Below are 19,440 nucleotides of genomic sequence, written 5' to 3' on the forward strand. Positions count from 1 at the left end.
CCTTTATTTAATGGCGTTCCCAGACATTTGCATGGAAATGATCCATTTTTGTAACCCAAGATGTTGCATATTTTGTTCTCAAGAGTAGAATCAATGTTGAGAAAAGAACATTTCTGATTTGGCTGCGTTAACTAATTGACCAAATGCCTTCAGGTATAACTGCATAGTTACACCATCGTGGGGGACAAGGGGACGTCGGAACAGGGGGACAAGTTTCTGGGATGGAGGGGCCAGAGGGGCCTTAATTTGGGGACAGTGGGGGGACGATGGCAGGGACAGGGACGGCGACGAGGGACAAGGAGGGGGGGGTATATCTATGTGCATATTGTACTTAAAATGCTAGTTGTGAAAATATGTATTGCAATATAAGATATAAAGATGTAAAAGAGTAAATAATTGAAAATTGCACTGAATTAGAACATCGAACATTAAACATAAATAGTTGAAACTGCAAATAGTCAACACCAGCATGTCACTTATCCTCGGTGGAGGTGGCGGAATCTATTGGAGCCATTGGGGACGAGAGGACGGAATCCCCAGTGCGTTGAAGTCTCCAGAACGTGGAGCAAAAAGGAGGGGGACGTGTCTCCGTGTTACTATGGGTATAAGTTTAAGATACTTATAAAGTTACTGGCTTCCGAGATGGAGCTATAGCAAGAAGTACAATATCATCACCAAACTATTGGTGAGTGATGTTTGGAACACCATTTGTGGTTTTGACACCTTGGACTAATCCAAAAAAGTGGGCTACCTTGACCAATCTCCCAAAAGCTTCGGCCATAATGACGATGAGAAATGGAGAAACAAGAACACCTTGCTGAAGACCTATAGAAATATCGAAAAAACCTTTAAGGATCCATTAAGCGAGATAAACACTTTAGAGGAAGATATATAGCTAAAGATGAGATGAATCTATTGTTTGGACAAGCCAAAAGCCTGAAGACATTTGCAAAGGAATCTCCAATCCACTTTGTCATAGGCTTTTTGAGTACCCAATTTAATCAACATACATGACTCTTTTTTGATTTGGACTGAATGGATAAGTTCTTGAATAATTATGATGTCATCCATAATGGACCTACCTGGGAAATAGTCAGTCTGTTCTTCTAAGATAATATGGGGGAGAAAGTCTTTTAACCTATTAGCAAGTGCTTTAGAAAGGATCTTATAAATAGTATTACAAAGGAAAATAGGTCTGAATTCACAAAGTTGGTCTACTTCCTCTAAGCAACATACCTGATTTTCTAGTACCTTCAAGAGCTTGCTAATGTTCATCCCCCACGAAGTTCCAACATTTTTGGAAAAACCCAACCTGAAAAGCATCCTAGCCAGTGGCTTTGTCAACGTGCATTTGATACAAATCCAATTTAATTTCCTCTTTAGTAAAGCTCCTATTGAGCATTGTATTTCGTTCCTCAGTAATGAGTTTGGGTATATTCTGAAGCAGAGAGGATTGAGCGTTTAAACCAAAGAACTTTGCGTTATTTAGCATGGATTCAAAGTTAATAGTTGCTTCCTTGGCAATCTCAACAGGGTCCTCAAGGTAGATACCATAAGTATTATTCAATTTAGTAATTCTATTAATATTACTCCTTAATTTAGTACAGTTATAAATTTGGTATTTCTATCTACATTAGAAAGCTAATTTTCGAGAGATTTTTGTTTCCAAAAGGTTTATTCTTTAGAAAGGTGGTCTTCATGCTTTCTTAAAAGAGCTTTTTCTTTGAAATATAGATCATTATGCATACCATTGATCAAAACCCGCTCATTAATTTCCATAAGCTCTTCTTCTATTGAGGATTTTTCTTCAAAGATATTTTTAAAAGTAGACTTAATCTAATCGAGAATTTTTAGTTTTATTTTGTTTTAACTTGGACACACTGCAAAACATTTTGAACCCTTGAATGGATTCTTCCCTCCACCAAGTTTCAAGGACAGTAAAAAAGTTCTTGTCCAAGTACCACATGTGGGTTTCTCCTAGGTTTAATTGCTTCCATAACCTCCATGGATAGGGGAAAGTGATCAGACCTAGAAATGGGGCTTATGGTAGCCGAGAATGTAGACTAATGGTTGACAGATTACAAACAAACAAAAACTATCCGACCTTTATGTAATATTATTGATTTCACTTCTATGGTTCCAATTAAAAATGTCATTTGAAGATTTGATAAAATTAAAAAATTACACGAGGCAATCAAATCCTTAAAATTCCTCATGGATTGACCTGACACCCCCTCTTTTGTCCTCAAGGTCAGAGATAGCGTTATAATCCCCACCCAAAATGAAATTTTTGTCACGATGGTTTGGGAGGAAATTAAGAAACCTTTGATTTACTCCCGAACCTTAAGTTTGCCATTACTGCTAATGGCGCCATAAACATTAATGAGATAAAAGGAGAGATACTTCAAGGTGCTTCCCACCCAACCTCCCAGCCAGTTGGGATTACATATATAATTATATTTGAAACAAACTTTACTATTTTGGGAATCCAAAGGAGAGTAAGATCTCTAGAGGCAAAGGAAACAAAACGAAACAAATTCCAAATGCCTAGTTTCCTTTCTAATCTTGTCAAATCATCTAAATTCAACTTGGTTTCTTGTAGAAGAATGATATCAGAATTGAAGGTTTTAAGACAACATTTAAGGATACATTGTTTATTAGGGGCATTAATACCCCTAATATTCGATGTAGAAATCTTTGTTGGTGCTTCGAAATGTACTTCCCCTTCCCACTATTAACAATGACTGTTTGGGTTGATTCTCAGCCTCACCATCTTTTTCCCTTAAATCAGAGAGTGATTTCCTACGTCTCTTCTTCACAATCTTACCACAATTAGGAAAATCTTCCCCTTGCAATGTTGTAGCAGCCCCTAAATTATTAGACATAGATTAGACTACTTTTTGAGATTTGCATTCAACTCCAAGCTTACGTATAAAAAAGTGTCTTCACACACATCTTCCGAGTGAAACAAACGGTTCAAGTAAAATCCCAAAAATTGGAATGAAGATTTGCAAAACCTTGATTTGGCTAAACCAAGGTTTGTAGAAATCTCGATTTTTTAAATTCCACGAACCAAACAGACCCTAAGGGATTGTATGGTTGTTGGAGTTAAAAAGGAATTGACATTACCTAATTCCTAAAAAATTTAATCCATAGTTTGGATGCGCCAAACCAAGATTTGGAATTTGGGTTTTGTATTCCCATTTACCCCCAAATCCTAGACTTCAACTTCCACCTAAATAAGTGGAATTGGAAAGTCAATTCCAATTCCACTAAAATGAGAATTGTCTTGTGGCACAATACTCTATTGATTGGTCACAATGTGGGGAGGTGAATACCATCTAGAAACCCTTGGAACAATGTGCTTGATAGATTGTTAATTATTTTGAAAAGAAACTTGAGGTGGTTGAATGGAAGGATACCAAATTTTCTACTTTTCTTCATTTATTCTAGATTGCCAAGAAGAATAGTAACGAGTTGTTAAAGAAATCACATAATTTGTATATACTTTCATATGAATATGGTATCTATGGAATTGTTATTTGTTCAAATTATCAGAACTTTTTGTCCAAAAAATACTTGTTCTTATCTCAACCAGCGGATAGTCCACATTAGGTAATTTGGGAACTTCGTATTTTTCTTCCATAATCGAGGCCTGCCTAAGTGAAATTTAAACATCAGTATACGTTTTTTATTTTCAAATTGGAATTAAGTCGAATAGAAAAGGTAGCATTTTCCCTTAACAAAAAATAATTATTTTCATAACATGATCTTAAAAATTATGACATATTGTCATCTCCTCTTAAAATTAGAATCCATTTTAATTAATACTGGGTAGATCATGATGTTTGTCAAAAACAATTTAGGTCAATAAAAGTTTGTGTCTGTTCTTTATAAGAGCGTTGGGAATAAAAATGGTTGAGAATTCTTTTTGTCTTGATAAATCAAACCAACCATGTTCTATTTCTCTGTCCTTATCTGCTTCGTTCATTTTTTGTGATATAGCTTTCTTCAGCTTGATCTCAACGCCTCTTTATTCATTCTAGTTTAGATATGTTCTTCTAGTTTTATCTCTTTTATTTCTCATGTTTCACTTTGTTTGTCTTTATCGAATATCAACGCCATGGTTCACTAGTAATCACAAGGCATTTTTTTTCAAGCTTCATACTTTTAACTTTAGGAAAGTCAAGTTTTCCACAAAGATCTAAAAAGTCATCTATTGCTCAACAAAAATGTTGTCGGTAAATTCGATACAATGCAATCTAATAGTTCTACACCTTGACCCGATAGTTTTTGTGTAGACTATGTTGTGTGCAGACTCGATAAAAATTTGAAATTTGCTTATTCATGTGGTATTCCAATTCTAGACATTTGCGACCAAACACTGAAAATTTATCTTTTCATTATGAATTCTACGTGAACCAATGAAATGTCCGGAGCGAGATATTGACCTGATTTTCTTTCTCCCGATAACATTCAAAACATAAACATGTGAGGCTGCATTATAAAACCCGTAAATAAACCCTATGAAATATCCCCAATAGTTATATACCAAGTTGTTGCCCCAAATAGATATTTAGAACTTAAACCACAGGCAAATGTATTACAAACAGCAATAGAAAAAACAACAGATCCTCCAATAGATATAAACTTGTTCTCTTCAAAATAATATTCAGGAATTCAAGTGTATAGAATGTGTTACAAACCAACAACACAAAACCAATAAACTCGCATAAAAACTCCTTAAAACAACGTTATTGCATTATACTACAACAATACAATCACCGGCTTCCAAAATCCAATCCTAAATACAGCTTTACAGTCAGAGTTGAAAAACTTAAGAAAAGAACCTATAAGCACATCTAAGACACCTGATGTGACATCTCCAAGGACAATGGGTTTGTGTCCACTGTTTGTCGACACGAGGGGCTACGTCCTCATACTAGCTGAAAGCTGAAGCTTTCTAAATAACTCACACAAGAGAGAAAACTGAAACTGAATCATAAATCAAGCATATGCAAATGAAAGAGTCTCTTCTCCTTTTATCCTCAGAGTTCTAACTCTTCGACTTCCCTCCTGGCTTTTCGTCTTATCTCTCCTTGTCCTTTTTGCCCCGTTTATAATATTAAATTGACCTTTTATATTTTGAGTCCACGCTCTCCAAGTCAATTTTAATATTATACATAATATGCCTTTAATATTTCCAATGTCCCAAAAAGGGGACATTACAACCAAACGGTCCCAACAATATTCTAAAAACCATTTCCCAGATTTGAAATTCCAGAATTATTCAAATTTCGGATTTAGACAATTTCGACGTCACCTAATTCCATCAACCAAACGGGCCCTAATTGACAACTAAAATGTGATATTTAATAGCAAGCAATTTTAGTGAAATGGATTAAAAGACAATTGTAATATCAAGGACACATAATTATAACTAATGACTACACAACTCTTATTCGAGGTTCTTCTTGAGTTTAATCGAATTGTCAAAATGTTGTGAAACAAATATTTTTAACTCTCTATCTCTTCAAAAATTAAACTAAAACAATTGAAAACTAATTAAATTCCAAACTTATATTCAACTAAGCTTATATACAACTATGTAATAGATAATGTTAAATAAAAGGCGATAGATTTATAATTTTACTTTGAATACAATGATTTTGTTTCAATTGTTCAATCCTCCCTCTATGAAGATCAATGTGAAATACGTGACTCTCTATATCACATCAAGATTACATTAAAGTACTCAAAACTCACTATAGCCTATAAGGTGTAAATTAATGGGGTTGATTGCATTTTTTTATGGAGGAACCCCAAATGATACTTATTTCAACCATATTGAACAAAATATGTTTCTCCCCATTGTGACCGTAATGATGAGTTCTAGCGAGTTCATGACAAGTCCTCTACAATTATGTTAGAAAAACCCAACAAGTATAACCCTATTGTAGACCTATGAGTTATGCAGTTCAAAAGCCCGCAAGTACTTGCTAGGTCATCAAACCATGAATTTAACAATGCATCCCAATATGGGTTGCTCAACATATTAAAAGGTCTATTTAATGCAAGGTTTCACCGAGACAGTAGTCTCTGAGATTCATCCCCAAGGATCAAAGATGGGCATCTATACAACTATGATTTAATGTAGTGGCAAAAAATTGCAACCACCATCCTCGCTTCATGGTGCTTCTCTTAGTTCAAATTATATACCTTCAAGTGAAGGTTGTATCGCTCGATTATTGTGACAAACAATGAAACTATGTCAAAAAAATTGACGACTTGTCTTTTCCTTAGTTTGAGTGGAGGAACACCAAATCTGTCCACCAAGAAGAATCAATGGTGGCAATTCCATCTTGAATTCATCACTGACATAACTGCTTCCATTTTCCCCTTCCTTCCAATTTTCAAATGGTACAGCATTCATTCATCTTCTAAATTCTTTCTCCATTTGGCTAAACAATTGTATATCTTGGGCAGCAACTTGAGCAAGGTGAGATTTCAGTCAATTGATAATTTGATATCTTTCACGCAGTGTCCTTTCTGTTGGCACTTGGCATTGAATAGTGTAGATTCCAGGCATTGACAAAAATTATCAGCAGCATAATGGCAGGGTTTTCAATATATTGAATTTGAAATTTGAGAAAACAAAGAAAAATGCAATACAAAACATAACAAGTACAAATGCACTGTGATTATTGATGAATCCTTCACATCACACTCAATGATCAATTCAATATCCTGAGATTAAAATCGCTGGAGACGAAAAATGACAACACAAAAAATCAGGGCTTTATAAACCCCCAACACGATTTTCTTCAATGGCTGAGCTTACACATGAAACTCACTGAGTACAAGCAAGTTACAGGCACAATCTTGCCAAGCAAATAATATTTTGTAGCACACTTCATGCTAATCATGTGCATATTTCACAGGCTGCAAAATTTTTTGCAAGTTGGGCAAAAGCAGCCAACCATGATTTAGGTAAATTCAAAAAGAATGGATAGTGCTTTTGGGTCATATAACAACTCCAATGCTTATTGACAACAGATATTTGATTCTCTTTTTTTTTTCACTTCCTTCAATTTCTACAAAGGTGCCTTTTTTGTGTTTTGCAGTGCTTGTACTCCCTTCTGACAGCATCTCCTGATCCACCGGCTTATCTTATGATGCTTGTGAAATTTACAGATATGGTTGCTTTTAGATGACTGAAGACCACATTCTGGCTGGATTCCATAGAGTAACGGTCTAATTTCATGATCTTATGATTTCTCCCATACCCTAAGTGCTAGCCAAAGTAGGAATCTATCTGGGAATACTTTTCTAGATCCATGTTACATTAATGAAGGCATGATTCAGCAAGTATTGCTTAAAGGAGTTGACATGCAGTTATACATATCCCTATGATGTTCTAGATCGTCTCAGTGTAATCTATGCCAGGACTTTATTTATAGCAGATGTTCTCTCACGCATGCAGAAACTGTTGGGCAGATAATTGTTTGTGTTAAAGTAGGACACGGCTGCCTAATGAATGGAAGCAATTTTGTAATGAACCAAAATTCACATACAGCTTGGTGTTGACAGAGAATATGGCCATGAAAGATTCTCTTAGCACCATAAGAATATTTTGTGCACTCTCTTGAAGTTATGGATCCTGTGAAGGACATCACGAATCTGTGCATTAAAGCTCTTCCAACCAAAAAAATGAGCCAGTGTTCAATCTCTTCAATGGGACAACAAATCTGCTGAGTTGATATCACTTTCTGGTGGCAGCCATTGATAATTCTGGCCAAACAAGTGGTCTCTATCACAGGTTCTCTCCTAAGTTGCCAGTTCAGGTTTGCGGATTCGTGGTTCTGGCAAAAAAAAATCCATTTGGGTTCGTGTGTGTGCGCACACACGCATTATATATTAAAAAAATAAGAGAAACAATATTTTGGACTGGGCTTGACTGCCAATGTAGTTTCCAGTTATTCAATATATATTTCAATTTGATATGATATTTTAAATCAGCTTCGTGTTGGATTTGGATTAATTCAATTGCTATTTATATTTGCTGTCACATATTTTATTTAAATAATGGTGGTCTTGAATATATATATATATATATATAGATAGAGAGAGAGAGAGAGAGAGAGTATATATATATATATATATATATATATATAGAATATACATACATAGATACATAGATACATATATATGTATATATATATGAGTTGTACCATTTAATTTTAAATTATATCGAATTGCAGTTTCCTAATGGTACTGTTATACCATTTTGGCTGATTGCATCTTATAAAAATACCATTGGTAAACTGCAATTTGATATAATATATACACAAATTAATTAAGGGCTTACTTAAGGCTCAGCTCGGCTTAAATTTTGGCTAATATATGTGTGTGTGAACTGTACTATAATAAAATAATAATAAAAATATAGTTTTTTGTGTTTTTAACATACTTTTTCGCATATTGGCCTTTGGGTCCACGCAGGGTCCTCAATGGTCCTCCCAGGTCCCTGTGGGTCCATGGCAGGTCTTGGCAGGGCCCATGCCATGGACTGTGTGGACCCACAATCTGTGGCGCAAACTCTGGCTGGACCCAGCATGAATCCGGACACGAGATGGACCCGGACCCAGCTGGCAGGGTCCAAACCCTGCAACCTGGGTTCTCTCCCATGTTCCTGTAAAACTAAGAGTTGTCCACAGAAATTTATGATCTCCCTGGTGTTAGAGCAGACCTGAAAAAAGCAGAGCAGGATGGAGTGGATGGTGAGGAGGCTATGACCACTCTAGGGAAAGGCCTTCAAGAGGTCAGGTATAGGAGAAAGTAGATCTACCAGGAAGCAATCATAAAATCTAATATGTTTAGAGAATCTTGTTTTCTTGAAAAAAAAACGCAGCACAGATCCCTACAATATTCAGTATTTCCACCTTGTTGGTGTGATGATAGTCTACAATAACAAATGGATAACATCATGATAAAACTACCATATAAATAAGCAAAGTGGGAACTCTATCTAAAGAAGCAGAAAATCTATCCATTACAGTGGCATAATTGATATTGTGATGCAAAATAAGATTGTTTCAATATAAAATGGCAAGAACTGAAGGCCTAGCATATCAAGATACAAACCAACAAAAAAACATAAAACTAAACCTATATAAACAATTAACATCCCATCTGATACAAGAAGAATATTTGAAACAATGTTGTTCACCAAAAGGGAAAAGCCGCAGTAAATAAATGACAGTTTACAACAGAACTAGAAAAAGACAAAGGAAAGACAAACAGCTTACGTGTGGTGGGAGCAGGTATGTAATGAGCTGGATAGTTTCCGGAGATCAAACAACTTAACAGTTTTATCAGCAGATCCAGTGGCTAATACCCACTCGTTAAAGGGGTTGAAAGATAAAGAGTTAACCTGGTGAAATGCAGCCCACAAAAGATCAAGTACCAAAGCATTGCATTCCACACCATAATAAACAAAAGAACACTTTACAAAATTAAAAAGGTTTAAAATTTTGCAAAATTTGCTTCCTCAAAAAAAAAAATTCTATGATGCATCCAAGTAGTCCACATAGCATTTTGTGCAATTGGAATTTTCTTTAAACAATGCAAGGAAATTCTATGGAATAATATCGTCGTCAGTTTAGTGTTTTACAAGCATGTTATTCTAGAATTCCTACTTTGAATCCTTCTCATCACTAAAATCCCTGCATATAACATAACTAAGATGATTGCATGAAATTTGAACAATAGTATCACAAGTCTCTTGTAATGTATAATCCTAAATATAGAAGGCAAGAAGAAAATAAAAGACTACAAGAATTGGATTAAAAGTAACAAGAAATACATCAGAACATAAAACAGATAGAAACTTATGCCCCTAGGGCAAGAGTATTATTACATAAACAGCCATTGACCAGAAGATTCATGGATAACATAACCATTTAGATAGGATGGACGTATAAGGAATTTGTATAATGGATCAAAGGGATAACATATGTAATAAAGTATAATTGCTAATTAGATTACTCAGCCTCGTGCACAGGATCACCCTTCCCAAACATTATTATCTTAAAAATCATGTACAGAAGCAAGTATATTTGTGAAAGAGGAACAAATTGATTATGGATCATTCATATTGAGTAGATCAGGGTAGCAAGTCAAAATCTCCAGCGCCCAAGTTGCCTCAGATTACCACATGATAATTTCATTCAGCTTCTACATGCTAGTCAAAGAGCTTACAATATCTTGATTACAAAAGCAAAACATAATACTGCAATAATTCATCCTACTCTTGATGCACATCACAACCAACTCAATTATAAGATGTATATTCTACTAAGGTAAATGAGAGGCAAACCAAACAAATCAAGCACTGCTAGCTCAACAGCAGCATCTGTAACATTCCCTATTGGGACTTAAATTGAATTTGCCCTAAAATTCCTAAATGAGGTATGGATGATGTTGGGAATGTAACTCTCAACTTCATTCCTTGATTAAGCTAGTTTTAAAAGATAAGTAAACATATAATGCAACAACTACAAATAGAATTCTACTCTGCTATTATAATATTCATAATATACATGGTTGATTTTTTATAATTGTATTACATATGATATACTTATGTAATCTATTTGTGAGAGGTCTCCTTGTCGGCAAGGCATGATGGATGTCATAACCATTTGTGGGGCAGGTTTAAAGCTCCTACTTATTCTAAGCTAAGTGGCCTGCTTTTGTTAAACATGGTTAAAAGAGGACCAACGAGTTTTTTGGAGCAAAAAGAGTTGCACTATCATGACAAATGGTTGGACTGATAGGAGGAATACAACACTCCTAAATTTTCTTGTTTCCTACAGAGGAGATTGATCATTCTACTTCCCTAAATGGACTGAATAATATGAATTTGATTTAGTGACTAATATTTGAATTTTGTAATTTATAATTTATTGATTGATCATTATTTTTCTTTATTTAAAGATCTATCATATTTCTTAAGCCCATTAATGCTCTCACGTGTCAAAAATGTCACATACTTATGTAAGGCTATTGAGGAAGTCATGTGTGAGGTGGGGGAAGAAAATTTGGTTCATATGGTGACAAACAATGCAGCTAAATATGTTGTTGTCGGTAGACTTTTGATGGAGAGACACAAGAATGTTTTTTGGTCTCCATGTGTGGCCCACTGCCTTGACCTCGTATTGGAGGATACTAGGAAGCTTGAATGGGTCAAAACATGTGTTGATAAGGACATGAACATTTGCAAGTTTATCTACAATCATGCATTGATTCTTAATGAGGCAAAAAATGAGGCAGAAGGAGTCGGCTTGCTCCAAATCACAAGATTCACTTCAATTTTATCACATTTAAATACTTGATCCAGTCAAAGGTAGCTTTGAGGGGCATATTTGTCAGTGAGGAGTATACTTCCTCAACCTATGCTATGAGAACTGTTGGAATGGATGTTGGAGATTACAATTTTTATAAGACAATTTAATGAACCCCTTGCAGAGATTTGAAAGTGATATTTTGATAAATTCTACATTATGTTTTAGTATTTATTATTTACTTTTAATTTATATGCATTTTTTTTTTTTTTTGCAACTTCGCAATTTTGCTGATTTTCGTTCACACTTAACTATATTGTTTCACAATATTTACAAGTCAATGATCCCTTACTAGTTCTCCTACGAGTTGTTGATGGGGAGAAGAAGTCCACTATGGGCTACACATTTGAAAGCATGGATAAGGCCAAGGAGGCCATTAGATCTGTATATGGAGGAGATGAGAGTAAGTATCGTCCCATTTGGGTGATAATTGATAAGAGATGGCACCTCTAGCTTCACAAACCCATCCATGCAGATGCTTATTACCTCAACCCCAAATACCATTTTAGGATTGATTTCAAGGCAAATGATGAAGTTCTTACTAGGCTTTATTCAAAGGTAAAGTGGAAGTCAAGTGGTGATACTGACATTTGAACTACAATGCATGAGATGGAGGCATTTGGTAATGCACAAGGGGAGTTTTTTGGTAATCAAATGAGCAAAGCCACTGGCACAAAATTGCAACCAATTAAAAATATATGTTAACTTTTCAGTGAATATTTTGATTGCATCTTTAAATAACACAGGTTTTATTTCTTTTTTCTTACTTCAGATAGATGGTGGCAAATGTTTGCTGCTAAAACACCAACACTTCAAAGAAGTGTCATCCACACATTGAGCCAGTGATGCAACGCTTCAGGTTGTAAGCACAGTTGGAGCATGTTCGAATACATTCACTTACAAAGGCGCAATAGATTGTTTGTAGAAAGGTTGAATGATCCAGGCTTTGTTCATTACAAGTTTCGTCTTAGAATGAGAAAGATTATGGACAATGACTCTAACCTAATCACACTAAAGAAGGTCAACTCAAAATCCGAGTGGGTCACTGAGTCTGCCAATCTTGTCTTTACTAATAAGGACCTTGAGTGGATTGACCAAACAGATAGAGAGGTTGAGGTTGTGACCATGGCAAAGGCAGATAGAGCACTATCAGACACAAGCATAGGCACAAAAAATGTTGGACAAAGTAGTGTCTCACAAGCACATACTATGGATGTTCATTCATCCAAGGCCTACCTTAAACACCTTTGTGGGAGGAATGCAAGCTCCCCTAAGGCTGAGACTAAGGCTGAGCCATAGACTTGTTTTTATTTTCATATATGTCTAGAACATTTGATGTCGTGGATTTCACATTCCATGAGTTTTATATACATTTTAATAATATTTATAAGTTTATATACCTAAGTTTGTTATTTCCTTCACCTACAATTTGTGGTTATACTTATGTGATTGATGTATATTTATGTTTGTGAACAAATTAGCTTTTGTTTGATAATGTTATTATATCTCTCAATATCTTGGGGGTTTTTTTCACATTGTCAAGTTTTGCAGAGATTTGAACACTGAGTCCCGAGTTGGGTCAGCCTTGCTAAGTCTGAATCTAGGAACTTTGATACAATGTAGGTTCATGGATGCATTGAGATGAGCAATGCATTGCATGAATTGTTGTTTTCCCCATTCTAAATAGAGCATCGGAGGAGGAAAGTTACTCTAAATCACAATAAAAGTAAGCAAATCAAGCACAATTTTTGGCATTGTGAGATAAAATTCAAATTCACTTGTCTGCATATATTCTTATGTGCATACTTATGGCAAACAAAGATACACCAATGGCAGATTTTATTCAATATCCTTTGAAAAAATATATTGAAAGGTTAAAGCATATAAAAGAATTGTAAGGTTTACCATTTCATAAATATATATTTTTCTCGAGGGAAAAGCATGACATTGATCACTTGACTTCAAGTAAAGAAATCATTGTCCTTTGGTATAAATGGAAAGGCATTCTTAGATGAGAAAAAGAAACAAGACATAACAAAAGAAGAGGAAAAAGATGAAGATGGTAATGTTGTAGAAGGCAAAGAAGACAGCGGTAATTTATTTCTAACTAAAGAAGCATAAACTTTGTAGGTTCACGAATACATTGAAAAGAACTGGTGTATATACCCTTGCAAATAGCAAATCTCTTAACATTAGTTTGGCTGAGCAGCTGCACACTCAACTAAAGTACATCAAGAAGGTACACATACAGGGACACAACTAATGTTTTCAAAGAAATGAAGGCTTATGTGTTAGATAAGTTGTACAATTATGTCATTTTTTTTACCAATAGATGTTTAGGATACTGTTCTAACTCATTCTTGCTTAGGAACTAGCACAAAAGCTCAGCCTTAATGTAGAAAATAAGTGAAAATAAATTTACTACATTTTAGTACAAAGTGGGTAAGGCAACATTGCAAGAACTTTTGAGGCACAATGAACCAATCAAGATGCAGAGGAACAAGGCTGCTTACAAGCTTCAAAACATTTGACGAAAAGTACGTAAATCGGGATTAAGTACAAAAGGAAGAATAATTTGAAGGTGAACTCAAGGAAATGGGCATTGCAATAAAACTAAAAGTCAAGCCCTACAAGCTATGTCACAACATTTGAAATTGAGTTTGTATTCAGCAACAATAAAATTAGGATGAAGTTCAACAAGAGGGTAAATCAAAATTATAAAAACCTCCCGTTCAACTTCATATTTGGCAACAATAAAATTCGGAGGAAGTTTGGGAAGAGAGAAAAACTCAAAAAAATCATGATTAAATTTATCAAGTTTAAAATTATTTTCCATCCACAAAATTATCAAAATAGATTTAAAATCATCATAAAAGATGAAACAATTATAAACCATGATAAATCTATTAGAGGTAAACCATAAGAAACATGTGAAGTCATGTTTGGAAAAATGATTAATGTCTAAAACAGACAATCAAGAATCAATATTTTAAAACTTCAAAAGAACCTCCAAGTCATCAAAAGCACTTGGATGAGATGCAGTATCATCATCAAGAATGCTACTCACTATCAAAAATGTTAGGCTCTCGGCAACTGATATAGCTATGTCTTTTGCAGCTTCTTGTTATGAAGTAGATGTGGAGTTATTTAGTATGTTGTTCATAAACAATTTTAAATTGCTAAAAATGTACACAAGATCTCCCAACTTTCCAGATATTTGCACCCTTTTTGTAATAATGCAGTTAAAGCAACTCCACATACTCCCAGAAGCCCATGAACTTGCTTTCCAACTCAATTTAAATAGCAAGGTATTTTAGTTTAAGAGTTTGTGCTCCATTGGTCATCTGCCATCTACAGCCAAATATATCAATTCGTGTCACACCATATTTGCTTGTAGAGATTTGGAATATAGTTGATTCTAGATGGAAAATAATCCGCAAACCTTTGCACGCTGTAGCTTGCTTTGGAGCTGTACTTATTTTAAATTTATACACAAGTTGATTATGAAATCTTGATAGTACTTTTCAAATTCATTGAAAGCTTTGAACCAGATCTAACAGTTACAACTCTAATCAAAGACCAATGCTGAAAATACAATACGACAAAAGGGAACTTTGGACTGTTAATGCACTCCAAAAAATTTAATCATATTTTAATAGCCTCCTTACAACAATCCATGCTCTAATAAAGCATGCCAAAACAAAGGATGTCAACATCAACCATACAAAGCACATCATCAATTGGTCCATATGCATTCAAATCTTGGAGTTGCTTCACTCTCAATAATGGGGTATTCTTCCTTAAGAATCCTGCAATACAAAACCTAAAAGCCAACAAAGAGCTTACTTGTATTTGAAGTTTTGAATTAAGTGTTCTTTCACGATAATGTATGGTTGCATGCTACTATTTCTAACTCAACTCATTATATTTGCATTGCCCTTTCAACAAATTGGCCAACAGTTCCATGTTTAGGTTGATGACAAGTAATCTTTTACAAGAAAGTTTCCTAAAGCACCCTAAAAGCACTTTTAAAAATGTATCTTAATAAAAAGCTCATTCATTTTTCCATATGAACCTAATGGCTCAATTTAATATTTTTTATTCAACAAATCCCATAACTTAGCCTACAAGTACTCAAGAAAAAATGGAGCAAGAGAATCATATCTAGAGTAATAATGAAAGAAACTCAAGTCCTTCAAATATTCAAGAAAAAAACAAAATGTGTAACTTCAAAGATTGCAACACATCATCAACAACATCATCGTGAGCAGCAACAAAGTGTAGAACATCATAGGAACATCAAACTATTGGGGTAATAAGGATAATTACTTTAGTAATTAATTAAATCTATCATAAACTACTTAGGTACCCTATTACTTTACAACACAAGCTAAACTTGGGAATGTTTTTGTAAATTTAGATTAAGCTAATTATAGGTCATGTTATCTCAGAGCATAGTATGAAGACACTTGTCATGATCTAATATAATCCTTGCTTAGGGTTTCATCTCAGGTTTTATGATTTATCTTTATGCTTTTATAAGCATTCATTATAGTCCTTGTAATCAATCTAATTCATTTGGAAAATTAATCTCCATATTATATTCCTCTTTGAATCAAAACTCTCTATCAAGGTTGTATAGAAACATCAGTGCTTTTTATCTTCAAATGTGATGGGCATTTGGTAGTTTGGGATTTTTGGGAGCTATAGAGTTTGCTATCAACTCCAACATAATTTTGGATGCAATTGGAACCAAAAGATAGCAATTGTGTGAAACACTTGGAATAAAGATGAAACTTTGAAATGCACCCCATTAAACCCTTATGGAGGGAAGTTTTAAAGCCTATTAAGAAATCTTTTACCATTGATGTGTGATATGCTAGGGTTCATCATTAACATTTTGTTTTGTTAGATTTTGTTGTCTTTTTCATATTTTCTTCTATCTTCTCTTAACGCTAGCATTAAGGATCACAGGAAGAACCCTAGCAACTTGGTTCTTCATCAAGGGCTTGTCTTGTTAATCTTCGAGTAGTTCCAAGCTAGGGCTCCGACTTCCCCCATTAAGAAAATACATATTGCTGATGTGGAGGGAAAGAAGAAATTTAATGGATTTGAGGGGGGGTGGGAAATTGAAGAAGGCAATGATGGTTCTCCCCCTCCTCCAATTAAAAAGCAAAAAAATCCCCTAAAAAGAAGCTACCTGGGGATGTTAGTACAAAAGAAATTGACGAAGATGATGGTATGCAAATTAAAGAGAACGAAGTGAAGACTAACCCTATACCTCCTACTAGTAAATAATTTTCTAACATGAAGGTTGGCACATCTAAGGCTAGAAAAAATTACTGATGGAGAAGCAATTGATGACAAGGACGATGATGAAGCATTTGTTGAGCCCGAGCCTTCAGTTAAGAAGAGAAAGAATGACACTATATTAGTTGTTGGGGCTACCAAAAAGTGTGTGCCTACTAATGTAGGCTAGACCTCTCCTTCCACTATGAAGTCTAGAGCTCGAAAAAAGGACAAAAATGTCAAAGTTTACCCTATTTTTACTATTGGAGGTGGCAAGAAAAATGACAAGGATAAGGACAAAGTCTCAGTGTTAGTTGACGATAAGAGCTCTATTGATCACACTATACATGTTTCTCCGACTAGTTTTCAGAGTTCTGGGAATTCTCCCAATAAGAAAGGTACTTGTAGGTTTTCTTTTGTTCATCTTTGTATTCAAGATTTTGAAGATAAATGTGAGGTTACCCTAGGGGTGCTGCAGACTACAAAAGCTATCTCCATGTACTCCTTTAGGATTACCAGATGGGCTTTTCATGAAATCAAAAGCCTAAATCTAAAGTATTGTGCTTTGTCTGCGAAGTAATAAGGTGGAGTTAATGATGCTCAGCAAGCCACTATTCCTAATTTCTCATCCTATGCTTTATGGACTTCGTATGAGAAGAAGTTGTCTTTGGATTATGTTAAAGTTCATGAGAAGGCCACGAGGATTATAGAAGACAAGATGGAAGGTTTAACTTAGAATGTTGAAAGGACAGATGATACTCTCAATAAGATTATGGAGCACAACCTCAAAATCATAGTCTTCTGTGGAAAAAATGAGAACCTGAGTTGCCAAGCTTGAATTCTCCTATTAGGAGAAGGTGATTGTCAACCTTCATCTGGAAAAGGATTATTGGTTGGGGATATTGAAGGTCTCGGAAAAAGAACCAAATCCAGCATGAAGAAGAAAGCAGTTTTCATGCCTCCAAATATTCTAGAGAGATAAAGAATGAGCCAAACAAAAGAAGAGGTTGTTGTGAGCTGAAAAACCTTCGCTAATCTTCTCTATTCGCTGTTTTGGGGGATTTGTTGGTTGTTTCTTGGCATTACTGTTGTTGGTTTGGAGCTGGCTTTTTGCTCCTTTTGCTGGTTTTTTCTGGTTTTTAATTAGTCTAATGCATGTTGGGGTACTTTAATGCTTAATCTTTTGTAAAATCTTTGTAAAGGGGTGTGGGACCCTTCAAAGCCTATTTTTGCAGTAATAAAAAACACTTATGTACATCCAAGGTAAATAATTAAGGCAAAAGATAGCTACAAACACATGCATCTTGAGTGTAGAATCAACTTTAGACATAAAGGGAATCATATTTTTTGGTGTCTTCTCATGTTTCAAAGAGAAAAGATGATAAGAAAGGAATATTAGAGTAAAAACAAAGAGGGATATCATGAGTTTAGGGTCATTATATTGTTATGCTAGTTTATAGTAGACAAGGATTAAGTGCTAATAAGATTTAGCTAACCCTAGCACTTATACACATCCAAGCAACTTGCAATAGAAACAAGCCTTTTTCCACATAAATCGGCATTCTCCCCTTTTGATAACAAACAATATAACAGTAATCCAACCCTTTCTTTTCCGAGATCAATAATTAATAATCATAGATCTATTGCCTAACAATTACCACTTTGAAAATCTAAAATCAAATAATTACAGTATAGGCATATACACCTTATATAAGACTCCGGAATGAAAAACGTTTGACATTTCAACAATAAATCAAGATCTCACACCCAACCTAGTGCAAAAGCCTTTAGAGACCTCTATAATTTCTTTCCTTTATTTTCTTGACTTTGACCTTCTAAGCAAAGGACCTTCCATGTACTTTTGTCTCCTATGGATAAAATCAAGCGTTACTTTTAGGCAAGGAAGACCATACCACCTTAATCATGGAACCGAATAACTACCAAAAATAAGGAAGCAGCAAGAATGAAAGTAACAACAAGTAGAATAAACCAAGAATACAATAGATACACATTGGAAAGTAATTGCCCAATAAAAGCATATATGTCTTGGAGCCAATATATTGCATCATTCACCCGTGCAAATTCCTTTGTAACTTCCTTTTTAGCTAGACTTTGTTGCCTTAAATGCTATTAGAAACAATAGTCCACCAATATAGCTGAGAGGTGGGAAGGGTGAATCAGCTATCCAATAATTATCAACCTTAAATAATTTTAACCATTCAATCAAAGTAAACAGCAACCATACATAGATAGACATACACAATCACACCAGATATGTTAGCTAGGGAAACCCTTGATCAGAGGGGAAAACCTCGGTGGGAATGATGCCCACAAGATGATGTAGTAATATAAATATTTTTTATTAGAGGATGGACCCTGTTAGCAGTCTATTAATACATTTAGTACATATGAGTCCCTGTTAGTAGACTTTCAATCCTTGTTAAGAGATTCCAACCCTGTTAGGAGTTGTGGAAGACAGAAGGACCCACTGTCCAAATAGTGTCTGGTGCAAGAGCACCGAACTCACTGTCCAACTGATCTTTCAACTATTCCTTGCAAAATAATTGTCTGAATTGTACTTTAACTTCTTTCCTCAGTCCTGTCAACTGGACCGATCACCATCAAAACTTGTCGACTAGGCCACGAACCTCGGATCCAAGTATCAAACTTCAAATCACACAATGAAACCTTGGCAATGAAGTTTCCTTCACATTCGCTTTGCTCTGCTTAACTTCGCATTCCGCAATTT

General features: G+C 35.0%; 1 protein-coding gene across 1 annotated transcript in view; it reads right to left on the bottom strand.

Moving 5' to 3' along the window:
* The window catches only part of LOC149538864 (histone-binding protein MSI1-like), a 135,266-nt gene that overhangs the window by 71,900 nt on the left and 43,926 nt on the right, over nucleotides 1-19,440 (bottom strand). Inside the window, exon 4 of the mRNA XM_089800216.1 lies at nucleotides 9,309-9,433. Within this exon, the coding sequence (XP_089656342.1) occupies nucleotides 9,309-9,433 (125 nt within the window). The remainder of the gene's footprint in view (nucleotides 1-9,308; nucleotides 9,434-19,440) is intronic.

Source organism: Cupressus sempervirens, chromosome 9 (genome assembly GCF_028749045.1).
Source record: "Cupressus sempervirens isolate cs-2001-9-10 chromosome 9, ASM2874904v1, whole genome shotgun sequence".
Lineage (NCBI taxonomy): Eukaryota > Viridiplantae > Streptophyta > Pinopsida > Cupressales > Cupressaceae > Cupressus > Cupressus sempervirens.